Consider the following 15,336-nt stretch of genomic DNA (forward strand, 5'->3'; position numbering starts at 1 on the left):
TCCTTAGCTGCTTTTTAAAAGTCACCCCATTTAACTTAAACCCAGTTGTGGTGGAAAGAAGCTTGATATGAATAACAAGACATCTGTTTCACCTCTAAGGCTCAGAAGCCATTTCAGGACCTGAGGGAAAGAAACCAAATATTACAACAAAACATGTTCCCATTGCTCTTACTGCTCAGGAAATTTTGAGAGCTATGAGCCAGGAACCCAGGGTGAAGATCAAATATATGTGAGAAATATATTTTGGTTATCTGAATGTGGCTAAATACATATTTCTTATAAATCACAACATCTCATGGGCTCTTCAGATGCTCTGCACATCTAAATCTCAGAATGCAACTGTGAAATTGCACTTGATTTCTAGATGTTTGGAGGAGCTTCTTGGATCTTCCTTCATAACCATGAGCTACCACCCTCACCACCCCTCCCTACAATTTCCCCACCAAAACACCTTTACAACCACCAATAAAATCAGGTGCACATATTTTTGCAAGCTGCCTTAAATTCTTTTTAAGAACAAGGCAAAGGTATATGTTAATTAAGTTACAATTCAGATGGCCATTTGTCCCAGTTTGCCTAGGGCAGTATCAGTTTATGCCTACTGCCCTGCATAATTTTTAAACGAGCTCCCCTTTTTACTATAAAAAAAAAGCGCCCCAGTTTGGAGGATAAATTATATGTTTTCCCTACTTAAAAATACACCTTGCTTTCCCAGTAAAGTGCTTTTCGGGCGACTTGGTGTTGTCGCCCACATCATTGCACTTTAGTTGCACAACAACTCTGCAAAGCAGGAAGGGAAATACTTTATCTCTGTCAATTAAATGAAGTAACCAAGGCTGGCTTCAGGTAGCACGGTGGTGATTGTCCGAGGTCACACACTCAGTGACAGAATCAGGGCCAAAACCCAGGACTCCTGATTTCAAGTCCAATATTGCTCAGCTGTGGATCCCTTTGTGCAACTATCTAAGTAAAGGCAAACCTCATTCTCTTGTTTAGTAACCTGCTTGAACTTGGACCTAGAACAGTTTAGACAGGTTCATCCTTGCCCAGAGACTCTCTTTTCACATTTGAAGCAAGCAAAGAGATGAAAAAAGAATTGCGTAAACATAAAGAGGGTATTAGTGAATCCTAGGGCCAAATGACATAAATCTTTGATTTTACCAGGTTCAGTTACATCAGATTATTGTAATTTTATTTCTAACCAAATTAGGATGACTTGGTTGACAACAGGAAGGGAGGGAGGGAGGGAGGCAGGGAGGGAGGACGAAGCAAATGACGAAGGAAACGAGAGAGATGGGCAGACAGAAATACAGACAATAAAGATCAATAATGAATGCCTACAGTTACAAAAAACATATAAATGGGTTCTGCCCCATTCTTATAGATACATTTCCCGTATGGTTACGTGCTAATCTTTTTTTTTTTTTTAAACCTAAAACCAGTAAAATTCTACTCTCCTTGGATAAGTGGCAACGACAGAAAACAGGGAAAACCCACGATCCTTCCAAGACAGGCACAGTGCTTGGCAAGGTCTTCAGGGTGTCCTAGAGGTGCTGAATGCGGCGCCACACGGAGAAATAAATGCACACTCCCCTAACTTCCCGACTGGCCGCCCTAAGAGAAGATTACACGGCCCGCGGGGGTCCCTGCCTCCTTTCGCAATGACAGAAATAGGTCTAGTGTGCCTTGGGAAGGATGACTCCAAGCCGCTCGCCAGTCTAGCCGGACCGCAGCAGAGGGGTGGACCCCTTGGGGCCAGCCCCGGGCACCGCAGCCTGACCTGGGAGGCAGAGGGCCTTCCCCTCGGGGACCTGAAGGTGAGAGGGTAGCAGAGGACGAGCGCGGTTCCCCGTGGAGGGGGTGGGGAGGCGAAAGGGCCGCGCGCGCATGCGCCGCACCGCCACCTCCGCGGGCCGGAAGAGCGGAGCCGTGGAGCCGCGGCTGCCGGCGCCAGACGCCGCGGTGGCCGCGGGGAGCTCGCCGGCTGGGCGATGCGGCCCGTGGACGACACTGGGGCCGCCAAGCGGCTGGAGTCCGGGCTGCCGCTGGTGGACATCCCGCCCCCGGGCTCCAGGGAAGAGTCGGCGGCCACCGAGGTAGCGGAGACGCCCGGCCCCGGCGGGTGCTGGCAGTGTCCTTCCTTGCCGTGCGGCTCGCGCGCGGAGCAGGGTGAGTGCGGCGCACGGACCCTGGTGCGGGTCTCGCCCGTGGGGGACCGGGAGGGCGCCAGCGGTGGGGGTCCCCGCAGCCGCCGGCCGGGTGCCCCGTGTGGACCGCGGCCCCCCTTCCCACCCTGCTCGGAGCTCGTGAACAGCCTCGCCCTGTCACCTGGGGGCGGGGGGGGGGCGGGCTGTAAAGCAGAAGCCCCACGCGCCCCCGTCGGCGGGAAGAGCGGAGAAAGTTTCTGATTGTTTTGGAGCCCATTTGGGATTCTGAAACTGTGCCTATAATTAAAGTGATTAAAGTGTTGCGGGCAGGATCATGGAGTCAGATTGCCTTTTGGTGCGCCCTGCCCGAGATTGGGAGTCGGCGAGAAAGGCCATCCCGCAGCTGGCCGAGGTTGGGAGGAAGCTAAGCAAGAAAACTGAGCTCAATGTAAACGGTGTTGCTTGAAGAGGAAGTTGAAAAGCATCGAGTCTAGAAAAACGTTTGTCTCAGAGTTTTAGAATCTTGGGAAGGCAGAGTTGAGTGGAACTACTACTGGTTCTTAACCTTTTTGAGTTACAAGGAATTTGTAGCAACTGATGCAAAATGAGACAGAGGCACAATCTTACAAACACGGGTAAGAGGTTCGCGGACCCGCCTCCAAAGCCAGGGACCCCGTGTGAGAAACCCTTTATCTTGTTCAATGTCTTCCTTTCACAAATGATGAAATTAAGGCCTGGGAAGGTGAGGGCTTTGGGAGGGTTTTTTTGTTTTGTTTTGTTTTTCCGAAGATCTAGCATGTGTGGATGAGACACTTCACAGGTCTGGGCAGCACCAGGGATAGGATCCCAGTTTGCTAGCGACCCATCCCAGGGCCCTTTCTCCCAGCCCCAAGCACATTCCTCCTTGAACTCCACCACCCACCTGGAGCAGCTTCCTCAAAGAAAAGAGAAATAGGCAGATCTCCTTTCAAGACAAAATTACACAGTCTGCACCACCTCATCCTCTTGATCACCTCCCTAAAGTGTGACCTGGGATTTCTATGACTTTTAGCTGACCCCGCTTTCTGTCTGCACTTTCTTGAGAGTCAGAAAATTCACACATTTTGTAGAGAGACAAACCCCAGGGAGATGGTTCTTGCTGCATTTTTGTCCTTAATGCTAAGAGAAATGATCAGGCTTCTGATCATTTATGTAAGGGTTACCTTCAGCTGAGCTGACCAGATGTGCAGCTTTGAAGAAGTCAGTTTCTCACCTTAGCATCCTATGGCTGAATGTTGTTACGATGGACTGCTGAGTTAGTCCTTGCAAATTTTTAAATGATTCCCCTGTTTGTGAACCAAAGAGGAATACTTCAGGCAGAAGGTGGCAAAACCTACGTAAGCAGCTGCACCTAAGAATCTTGAGGGGTCTTTTAATTTCAAAGAAAGTTGCTAATAATAAGACTTAATAATACTTATTACTATAAGGTGACCAGATAATATTCCAAAAACGGGATTGCCATAGAAACACTTTAAACCCCCGTACTGTGGTCATTGAACTTTGTGACAGTATCATTTTAGCCTCTTAACCCAATTGGTTAACTCAAGAAAGTTCATTTTCAAGTTCAGGTTGAAACTGTTACTCATTTTTCTTACATTCTTGGATAACCTTCACAGACAGCACACAGCTATCCTAAGACATCTGTTTATTTTCTTGAGGGACAGTGTGGGTCTTAGAGTGACGCAAGGAGAAGAAGTTGTCTTAAGTCTGTGTCTCACATCCCCCTGGAAGGAGTGAGTTCCTTAGGGTAGCAGTGGCCCTGAAACCAGTAGAGCTTTTTACAGTGACCGAGGTCCTATTTCAGTGGGTCTAGGGTAGGGCTGGCATTGAAGTTTTAAAAGTTCCTTAGTTGATTCTAATTCCCAACCTGGGTAGTGAATCACCAGTTTAAAGCAGAGGATAGAGAAAGTGAGCAACTTTTCAGTTTTCTTCTGACTCAGGAAATCGCACTGTGGCCACTTACTTAACTTGAATTATTTAGAGTTGCCAAATTATTAGATATGTTTTCAGTGGAGTATGATCATGGAAGCATATTACATAGGCAAATGCCTCTTTGGATTATGCTACTCTCTTGTCCATCTCCTTTGACAGAGAGAATTGAAATTACTGTTCTGTAAGAGACTGAGGTTTTCCTGAGGAGAACTAGTCCTCAGTCTTATAACAAATAATCAAGTTCAACTAGACCTTGTAACTTAAAGTTTTAAAAGACTTAAAATATCATGTTAAGTTAAAATATTCCTGGAGAAAAATTTAAAAGTTTAGGTTGGAGAAGATCCTTGAAATACAGACAAGGGAGATGTTTTCTTTCCTCAATCTTACTATTCTGTTCTGTCTGAGGGTGTAGGTTCTATGTAAGGATTGGGTTTCTTTTAAGAAAAACTATTTTGGGGTTTCCCTGGTGGCACACTGGTTAAGAATACGCCTGCCCATGCAGGGGACATGGGTTCGAGCCCTGGTCCGGTAAGATCCCATCTGCCGCGGAGCAACTTAGCCCGTGCACTACAACTACTGAGCCTGCTCTAGAGCCCGCGAGCCACAACTACTGAAGCCCACGCACCTAGAGCCCGTGCTCTGCAACAAGAGAAGCCATCGCGATGAGAAGCCCGCGCACCACAATGAAGAGTAGCTCCTGCTCGCCACAACTAGAGAAAGCCTGCGCACATCAACAAAGACCCAACGCAGCCAAAAATAAAAAATAAATAAAATAAATTTATAGAAAGAAAGAAAAACTGTTTATTTGGACCTGAATTCTGAAATTTCAGAAACTGACCTCTAAGGCTGACCAGAGCCAATACATGTATTTTGTGGTGCTTAACTTGGAAGTCTTCTAAAGCTTCCTTCTCGTGGGCTGAGTGGGTATGTGTAGTTTGGTTCCTACAGTAGCTGAGCACATAGATATGGAACAGAACGTGGAGGATTCAGGCACTTAAAATGGATAACCTATTACATGACAACTGCTAGCTCCACGTCATTCTCTTCAGCAGTACACCTAGAACAGGAAAAGGTGGAGACCACTGACCAGAATGGCATCTTTTACCACAAAGGCTGTAGTGTACCCCCAGGAAGGTTGTGCATCATCAGAGTTTGGTCCCACTTTGCAAATTGTTTGTCACTTGTGGGCAAAGGTATCTAATTAACATGAGGATGTTGAAATGTATTACCTGGTGTTTGTGTTTATCAGAAAAGGGCATTAAAACAAACAAACTTTGTGTGTTTATCAGAAAAGGGCATTAAAACAAACAAACTTTGTGCAGTACTGTTTTATGGCTGAGTAACCCATTGTAAATTCCTAGATTGGAATGATAATCCTTGTTTTACTACAAATTGCATGTGCCTACACATCCTTCACCTCTGCTCTGCTCTTAACTAACAAGGGCCAGTACTGTGTTTCCTTCCTATTCTGTCCTTGTTTTTGTGTTAGTTTCAAAAAAGAAAAAAAAAAAAATTCCTCAGTGTGTGGCCTATCTTTTAAGGAGTTCTCTGCTTACCCTGTTGCATTTTGCTCTCCTCTGAATGATGGGGGTGAGATTTGAAAGCAGGTTCTACTCCTGTCTTAGGCAGCTGTTTAAGACAGAGGCAGTGGCTGCTTCTACAGACTGTCATTAATGGATTGAATACTTGATGCCCTGGAGAAAGCAGAAGTTTCCTGGTTCAGATCAAGCCAAGAATTAGATGGCAGTCCTGTTTTTGGTTTTTTTTTATATTTTTAATCACTTTGAGGTCTGGGGGATAGATAACCTAGCCCCTGGCCTCAAAGAGTTTATGTTCTAAATGTAAGATAAGTCGTAAACCGTGACAACTTTAAGATCTCCTTAACGGTTCAAAATAACTAAACAGAGAGCCTTCTCAGATTGTGCTTTTGCCTGTGGTGTTAGACCCTACATCTTTCCACGAAATTTTCTTATGTTATTTCCTTCAGCAAATACTTATTCAGGGTCTTCCATGGGCCAGGCCTGAACAGCGCAGCTGAGATCTTAGCCCTGGAGGAGCTTACAGGCTTGTGGGGGAAGTCAGCTAACCAACAAGTAGCCATATCACACAGTTAGGACCTGTTTTCCAGAAAAGAACACTTTCTACATAAAGCCGAGTTCACCAATGAGATGATATAAAATATCACTTGGAAGCATTTTTCTCTAGCCATCTTGATAAGCATTTCTTAAAGATTTCTTTCACCATCTTGGCAAGCTTTTTACTTCTTTTTGACTTTAAAAGTGAGGGATGAGTCTTCAGTGAGCCAAAGAGCTCCATTTTATAGGGTGAACTGCATTTTTAAAATGTAGGTTTAAATTGTTGCCCTTTGTCTATGGTTCTTTATTCTTCGTGGGGAAAATGGTTCAGATCCAGAGAACGGATATGCTTAGGAGGTAATTTTTGTAGCCTGTTAGCTATTAATATTGTTCCATTTTTCTCAATTTCTAAGTAAAAGTGATAAAACATACCCTTGGAAGCAAGGACTAACCAGAATTTAATCTTTTTCAGAAGCTGAGAAGAAAGCACCCTGTCCTGGACTTGGCTTGTTTTACACATTATTGTCTGCGTTCCTATTCTCAGTGGGCTCTTTATTTGTTAAAAAAGTGCAAGACATCCATGCTGTAGAAATTAGTGCGTTCCGATGTGTGTTCCAAATGCTAATCATTATCCCTTGCTTAATATACAGAAAGTAAGTATTTCTTACCTGAAAAGTAGAAGGTATTAATAAATGTTTGTAAATCTTTTGACCTGCTTAAATTATCTACTCTACAGACTCTGCTTTTATCCCTCTCATAGATTTACCAGTCCTTACACCCTTTGGCTCAGATTAATGAAAAGTCACAAGGATCCACCCAGAGAAGACGCTCTCATAAGCACCAACCACATGCCCAAACAAAGGAGGGGAAAGAGCTTCACTTATTTACCACCCCCTATTTGAGAACAAAGCTTTCCTTGTACAATTCCCCCCATCTTGTACCACCCTCCCTCTTTCCTTTGGCATAACTAGTATTTGGAAGAAAAAAGTAAACGGGAGGAAACAGTAGTGCCTCCTAGTGTCAGAGGTTTCTTTAAGTAGAACAGGCTGCTCGCCTACCAGGGCAAACAGAAGGTTACAGTAATAATATTTAGGTCTTCCCACTAGGGTGCCATGAGAAAGGGAAAAGGGGATCTTGAGAAAGGCCTTTTTAGCTCTTTTCCTGTTCAGCGTCCTCATCTGTAAACTGGAGGGAATGATATCCTTTGTCCTCTACCCTGTACGAAAACTGTAGTCCCCATCCTTACTCTTCTCTCCCCGCCCAGCCCCCCCTTCCCCTTCCACATGGACCCCATACACACACCCTCCCCAGGTGAAAATTATACCTTCCCCACACTGTTGTAACCTCTACACACCCCCGTGTACTTAGACGCGTGGGAGGAGGGCCTGTTGGGTTCCTGGTGGCTGTTTGGCTCTTTCTCTCTTTGGGTAAAGATGCTTAAACTCCAGATTAAAAGCTTTAGTCACTTGCTACCAAAGTCTCTTTGTATCTATAACTCAGTGCAGATTTACTTAGAATAGTTTCACTCCTTATCCCAAGTCTTTGGTGAAAAAGAAAATCCGCTAAGATCAAAAATATTGTCAGAAATTCCCGTGTAGGTGTGGATAAGTCACAATATTTTAGGAAATGATGGTAGGTAAGACTTCAGAAATGTCTAAAGGTGGCAACAGACCACTGATGCTAACACAGTCATTCCATTTTGGAGTAAAAGTATTGGCAGGAAAGCACTTAGAAGAATTTTCTTAAATTGTTGGCACTAATCTGTTTTGACCCATTTTATGTTTCACTATCATGAAAAACTCTTAGCTTTTCAAAGTATGGACCAAAGGTGACCACACTTTCATTTCTAACTCCAGAGACGAAGGGCTCCCTATATCAAGCCTAGACACTGCTCTAAAAAGGCCAGCTCTGGCACAGACCAATGAGCCACACCTAGCCAGGAGCTTACACAGTACTCTGCTTCATAAATATTTAATTTTAAAGCATTTGAGCAGCAGTTATTATATTTATCCGAATGATACAGTTTCTTTTCCAATGTATTTTACCTCTTTTCCTAAGGAGAACAATGAAAAGTTGTCTCATATTCAATGGCTGAAATAAATTTTAGCATTGCTTTCAGCTGTAACAGAAAAACTCACTAAGATTGAGAATGCATACTTGCATTCCCAGGTTATACAGGGCAGCTAAATAATGAAATTGTATTTATTATAAAAATAACACTTTTCATTATAGAAAATTTGGGGAAAATAAATAGGAAAATTACCTATGAGTCCACCTATTAAGGTATAACCATGATGAACATTTCAGTATGTTTTTCTTTTTGTCTTTTTTGCAGGCATATATCTATACCTAGGAAAAATAATATCTATATTTGCTGACTTATAATTATACTATTTATGTATTTCTCTTGTGCTATTTTTGCTTCTACTGTGAACACTTTAATGTCATTAGCTATGCTTAGGAAACACTTTCTAAAAGGTGTATAATAGTTGTAGACATAATTAATTTACTATTTCCTTGTTTTCTGATAGTTAGGACTTTTAAGATAATACTTAATTTAAAAATGTAATTTGAAAACAAATACCGAGTTCATTTAATATGCATTCCTTCCTTTGAATTTACAGAACTGGGTTTATAGGCCCCAAAGGTCAACGAATCTTCCTTCTTCTCAGAGGAGTCCTTGGTTCTAGTGCCATGATCCTTTTATACTACGCCTACCAATCAACATCCCTCGCTGATGCCACGGTTATCTCATTTAGCTGTCCAGTGTTTACGTCTATAATTGCTTGCATATTTCTCAAGGAAAAGTATAGCCCTTGGGACGCTGTCTTCACTGCATTCACAATCACCGGAGTGATCCTTATCGTGAGGCCGCCATTTTTGTTTGGTTCCGAAGTCGAGGAGACGGATAAAGACTATTCAGTTCACCTGAAGGGTGCTTTCGCAGCACTTGTCCACGCTGTGTTTGCTGCCGTGACTTTAGTTATCCTAAGGAAAATAGGGACATCTGTGGACTACATGTTGAGCATTTGGTATTATGTAGTAGCTGGCCTTACCGAGTGCGTCATTGCCCTTTCTATATTAGGAGAATGGAGTCTGCCGCACTGTGGGTTGGACAGGCTATTTCTCATACTAATTGGGCTGTTTGGTTTGGGAGGTCAGGTGTTTCTCGCAAAAGCCATTCAAATAGAAAAAGCAGGGCTAGTAGCATTAATGAAGACTATGGATGTGGTCTTTGCTTTTATCTTTCAGATTATTTTCTTTCATGATGTGCCGTCGTGGTGGACAGTGGGTGGCTCCTTATGTGTAGTAGCCAGTAGCATTGGAGCGGCCGTTCGTAAATGGTACCAGAGCTCCAAATAAAGCATCATTGCTGAAATGTGTATTTCTTTAAAGTACACCATCACCCCGTTGAGACATACCACCCGCCTACACACCTGGAAAATCTGCATTTACTTCATTGACTATATACATTTCATAGTTAAGGTACCATTTTTGAATATGGTATGTCTTTAATTAGTTGAGGATAGCCAGTCATTTGGGTGTAGCAATTATTATTTTTTGTGTATGTCAGTTATTTTCTGGTTTTGGTTTTGGCTTTGGTTGTTGGGGTGGCATTTGGTAAGAGAACACATCATTAGTTGAAGATTTTCATGTTTTGGTTTTGGCTTTGGTTGTTGGGGTGGCATTTGGTAAGAGAACACATCATTAGTTGAAGAAAAACTGCACAATTTTTTATGACTCAAGTATAAATATATGTAATTTTAAAAAGTGTATTTTTGGTACTTGGTGGGAAGAAATTTTAGATTCTCTTTTAGCAGTGTAGAGGCTAAGAAACTTATTGATAATAATGCTGCTGTATAATTAGTGTTGTATTGAGAATTCATTTGAAATGTAATCTCATTTAGGAGGCCAAAGCTGAAACCTGGAGTAGGTGCCTACTTAATGGTATTAATAAAACAAATGAATTAGCCTTATTTTCAAGGCTTTTATAAATTATTGTCATTCTTTTAACCCATATTTGTGCCTTTTCACTTTAATGCTGAAATTTTTATACATAAACAAAAAAAATCTTTAAATCACCAAATTTGGCTAATAGTTTTCTGTTTTAGTGGCATTAGCATTTGTAGCTACATTCTGTAAGTTTAATTGTCCTCTGTTTTTTTTGAAACTGCACTAAATTTTTCTCAACTTTCTAAGTTAAGGTGTTTAAAAATCATAAGAAAGAAATCTTGGCGTGGCCAGTGTGCACATTTCCATCCTGAAGTGTTTTCCTTATACTAGAAATGTGATTTTCTATAAATTCTCTTTGAATTTATGGTGTGATGCCAAATAAAATTTTCTCAGGGCTTTATTAGGTTGAACCATAAGAAATTGATGAGATTTTAACTTACAAAAACCATAGTTCCTTATGGTTCACCCTATTAAGATACCTCTCTTACCTTCTAAACCAAATACTTAGGGGACTTTGGAGTATATTTTTTTTAATTACTTTTTAAAATACAGTAATCCTAGTAAACTTATTTTTGTAGTCTTTTTCCCTTATGGAATTATATATAATAATGCTTCATGTTATATAGTAAATGTAAAGACCTGTGAATCCATGGTCGATTGATTTTTGTAGTTTCTTCAATAGGAAAAAAAAAATCACTGTTAAATTCTAGTATATCAGTATGATATTAAGTGTCAGTGCTGCACCATGATACTAACATCATGAATTCAAACGACACATTTTATGTCTGGAACTTCATCAGGCCAGTATTCTGCAGTTAAAGAGAGAATGTAATATTTAGGAAAACTTGGGAGGTTAATCAGGAAGTAGAGAGTACACGCAAATGGCTCTTTGTCACAGTGAACCCTTTACTGGTGAGGCTATAATGGTCTCCAGCTCTTACTGTGTCAGAGCTCTTATCTTAAGCCTACAGATTTGAAAGATTATAGGCTCTTTCCACTGTTTCATCACAATTCTTCCAAAGTAAGAAAGAACTTGGGCTTCTGAGGTTTATGTCTTGGTGAGAAAAGGATTTTTCCAGTAGTTCCAAGAGGAAATTTTTGGCTTGCTGATCTTCCCAAGCACTTCCCACCAGACAAATCCTAAATGAATTCTATTTAGGAAAGTCACACTATCTTTATAACTTTAGCCTAATCTGCAATATTAGAGTTTAGAGTTGCAAAAGCATCATTTTGCAAGTATGTTAGGTAATTATAGAATTAGAGCATCTTAGGGCTCAAGGGTTAGAGCTCCTCTTGTAGGAGACATGCTCCATGTTTAGGGATGCTAGGGAGGGGACCTGCCCAAGATGGGTTTCCATGGCCTTATTTACCCCTCCTTTAGTTCCATGATTAAGTATGGAAAGTAAACCACTGCTTGAGCTATATAAGGTAAATGAACTCTCAGGGAACCCTCTCCTGGTTCTTTACCTTGCACAATAAAGGAAACTATGGGACCTTAAAAGTTAAATCCCTTTGGGCCTGTACACTAGAGACATGTTTTATTTCAACAGTGCGGTTTAAGTGCTTGAATGTCACAATATATGACCAAAGTTGGAGAAAATGTTTCTTCTCTCAACTTTTACAGGGTGTGACTCTTAAATACTTTTATAATGTCCAAGGTATATACAAGGATATGTATTGTAACAATTACGGGTGCATATATTTTGCAAAGACTGTAGTTCCTATATCTTGAAAAGGGATCTATTTTCATAAAGTGGTTTTATTTTATAATTACTAATAAAATTAATATGAAAGAAAACTATTTTGGTTTTTATGATTATAGCATGTGTGCTAGCTAATACACCTTATTTCTTTTTTCATCCATGTGCTTCAAAATGTACTTCTTAAAGAGATTGACCTCTGGCCATTCAGTTGTGATGTAATAAATTTCAAATTGTTTATCTGTCTCTCTGATACTGTTACATCAAATCTAATGTCTCAGAAATAAAGGTCCTAATCTTATGTTCCAGTGAGGCCTTTATTTTTCTAGATCCTCAGAGCTTGGAGCAGCTTTTGTTCTTACAGCTAATCTTTTACTAAGTCGTGGAGTGTCTGTCTTCTTATTGTCTTGTGAATTCTTCTTTCCTCACCTTTCCACTGCTGCCGTCTTAGTCTGAGACTTGTCACCTCACACCTGAATCACCACAACAGTATCCTGGTTATCTGCTTCTAGACTCTTTCTTCCACTCAGATCCTTGTTCCACTGGCAGACTAATCTTCCTAAGGCCCTGCTTTCATTGTTACTCTGGTTCTCATGTAGCCACAGCAATGCCTTCTTATGCACCACATCACATCCAAATTATTCATTTGACCCTATTCCTGCTTTTCCAACTTGATTTCTTGTGTCCCAATACAAATTCGAAACTCGGGTCAGTCTCCCCACCAACTCCCACATTTGCCAAGAGATCCCTTCCTTTGTGTTTCGCCTGCTTTCTTTGCCCTCTCTTCTTTGCCCTCTAAAGCCTCTTAGCCTCCAATGGCTCAGCTGAGCTTCTGTTTCTTCCACTGTCTCCAGCTTCTCCCACCCACACTAATCCACCTTGGAAGAATGGATAAAGCACTGGATTAGCTGTCTGAAGATCTGGGTGTGGTGTAATCACTTTCCAGCTAGGCCCTTCCACTTAGTGCCCTTGAGCCTGTTTTCCTCATTTGCTTCAATTATTAAATAGAAAAATATTACTTGCCCCAACCCATGTTACAAATAAGTGTCATAGAACGACTTGTAGACCACAAAGGAGGACAAAAACACTTACGTATTGAACTGTGGTTACTATGGTAGAGTTGAGCATTCACTTCCTCTTCAAAATGATGCCTAGCCCAGGGTCCTTCCCCCTGAGCAGTCTCACCAGGAATGGTATGAACAGTTTTCTGGATTACAAACTTCATTTGGCTCCCTCCTGCTGGCAGAGAATTCTACTGTTGGACAGCTCTAATTTCCTGGCTGATCTGCCCATGTAGGGCTGCCAATGGTCACCAGTCTTTTTATCTTACCCATAGGTGTCACCGTCTTTCCAGTTCTGGCTTTAGCTCTGTGAGTATCGCACTTGGCTCTGACTAGGGGGGTGAGCCTGATTCTCTGTGTGTTTCACATATACTATTCTTCAAACTCAGCATGGCTCTTCTAGCCTCTTATCTTTTCACCCAATAAGCATAATTAGTCTACTGAGGGTAATCCAGTAGGAAGAGAGCCAGATCTCTTTGATAAGATGCTGGCCTCTGATCTAGGTGTATGGAGCCATGGTCAGTACTGGGCATGATGATTTGGTAATTACAGTGTAGGCTGGGCACGTGAAGCCTGGGCATTACCCCAAACACACTACTATATGACCCCTTTGGTCCCTTACATCAAATCTAATACAGCTACCACATTCACTTAGAGTTCTGCAAGAGGGACCCTCTGTGATCCACAAAGACCCATTCAAGTTTTAGCCTATTTGAACACCAGATTTGGAAAACCAGTTCACAACCCATGAAACTTGACACTGCCCATCATTTCCTGGAAATGGTGGGTGAGGATTTATAGCAGGAGGGTAAGGAGCAGACATATCTGGTGTCAAGGTAGGGCAGAAAATGTTATACCACAGAAGTCCAGTCCACAAGAAAAGGTTCCACTGGGTTCCACAAGATGCTATGCCAGCTATCACCTCCTAAGCCAGATTTTGCAACACTATGAAACAATGCTATTTTTATCACTAATTTAAAAAAATAGTGACTTTTCATAAGAAAAGTTATTTATGTTATTTATGTTATAATGGAATCATTTTAAATAAACAAATGGAAACTTTTTAGTTTTGCTTTTAAATATTGTAAAATAGGAGCAAGGGCGGCTGAGCTGAAGTGTCTGTGCAGGTGTTTCGCTCGAGGAACGAGGAGCTCTGGTCTGAAGTGAAGCGTACAAGGCCTCTGCATGCCACCCGCTGTGAGCAAGTGACGCTAGACTCAGCGTGAAGGAAAAGAAAAAAAAAAAAGGACCTCCCCAGCAGTCCCAGAATTCTTTGATTGTCTGGTGTGCTGACTAAGGCCCTCACTAAGGCCACTAACAAATCAAGCCCATCTTATCAACTGACAACACATGCTGGAACCATGATGGATCATTAGATATCAAGTCTTCTATCAAGACTTCTATCAATACTTGATGTTCTGGGACTGGAAAATATCAATATGAATAGAAGAACTTCAAAGCTGCTAAACAGCCGTGTGGATTAAAGGCTTTTGGCGCTCCAGCCAGGCGTCAGGGCTGTGTCTCTGAGGTGGGAGAACCAACCTCAGGACACTGGTCCACAAGAGACCTCCCAGCTACACGCAATATCAAAGGGCAAAAATCTCCCAGAGATCTCCATCTCAACACCAAGACCCAGCTTCACTCAAGGACCAGCAACGAACAGTGCTGGACACCCTATCCCCAACAAAGAGCAAGACAGGTCTACAGCCCCATCCATTAGCAGAGAGGCTGCCTAAAATCATAATAAGGCTACCAACATCCACAAACACACCACCAGACGTGGACCTGCCCACCAGAAAGACAAGATCCAACCTCATCCACCAGAACAGAGGCACTAGTCCCCCCAACAAAGAAACCTACTCAACCCACTGAACCAACCTTAGCCACTGGGGAGAGACACCAAAAACAACGGGAACTACGAACCTGCAGCCTGCAAAAAGGAGACCCCAAACACAGTAAGATAAGCAAAATGAGAAGACAGAAAAACACACAGCAGATGAAGGAGCAAGATAAAATCACACCAGACCTAACAAATGAAGAGGAAATAGGCAGTCTACCTGAAAAAGAATTCAGAATAATGATAGTAAAGATGATTCAAAATCTTGGAAATAGAATAGACAAATTGCAAGAAACAGTTAACAAGGACCTAGAAGAAATAAAGAGGAAGCAAGCAACGATGAGCAACACAATAAATGAAATGAAAAATACTCTAGATGGGCTCAGTAGCAGAATAACTGAGGCAGAAGGACAGATAAGTGACCTGGAAGATAAAATAGTGGAAATAACTACTGCAGAGCAGAAAAAAGAAAAAAGAATGAAAAGAACTGACGACAGTCTCAGAGACCTCTGGGACAACATTAAACGCACCAACATTCGAATTATAGGGGTCCCAGAAGAAGAAGAGAAAAAGAAAGGGACTGAGAAAATA

General features: G+C 41.9%; 1 protein-coding gene across 1 annotated transcript; it reads left to right on the forward strand.

Annotated features, from left to right (window-relative positions):
• The first annotated feature begins 1,941 nt into the window (after positions 1-1,941).
• SLC35G1 (solute carrier family 35 member G1) lies at positions 1,942-9,816 on the forward strand. Its single transcript, XM_024121618.3, has 3 exons — positions 1,942-2,169; positions 6,666-6,846; positions 8,818-9,816. Exons 1-3 carry the CDS (start codon positions 1,992-1,994, stop codon positions 9,554-9,556), a joined length of 1,098 nt encoding a protein of 365 aa, XP_023977386.1. The 5' UTR covers positions 1,942-1,991; the 3' UTR covers positions 9,557-9,816.
• The last annotated feature ends 5,520 nt before the right edge of the window (positions 9,817-15,336 follow it).

This window comes from Physeter macrocephalus, chromosome 20 (assembly GCF_002837175.3).
Source record: "Physeter macrocephalus isolate SW-GA chromosome 20, ASM283717v5, whole genome shotgun sequence".
In the NCBI taxonomy this organism is placed as follows: Eukaryota; Metazoa; Chordata; class Mammalia; order Artiodactyla; family Physeteridae; genus Physeter; species Physeter macrocephalus.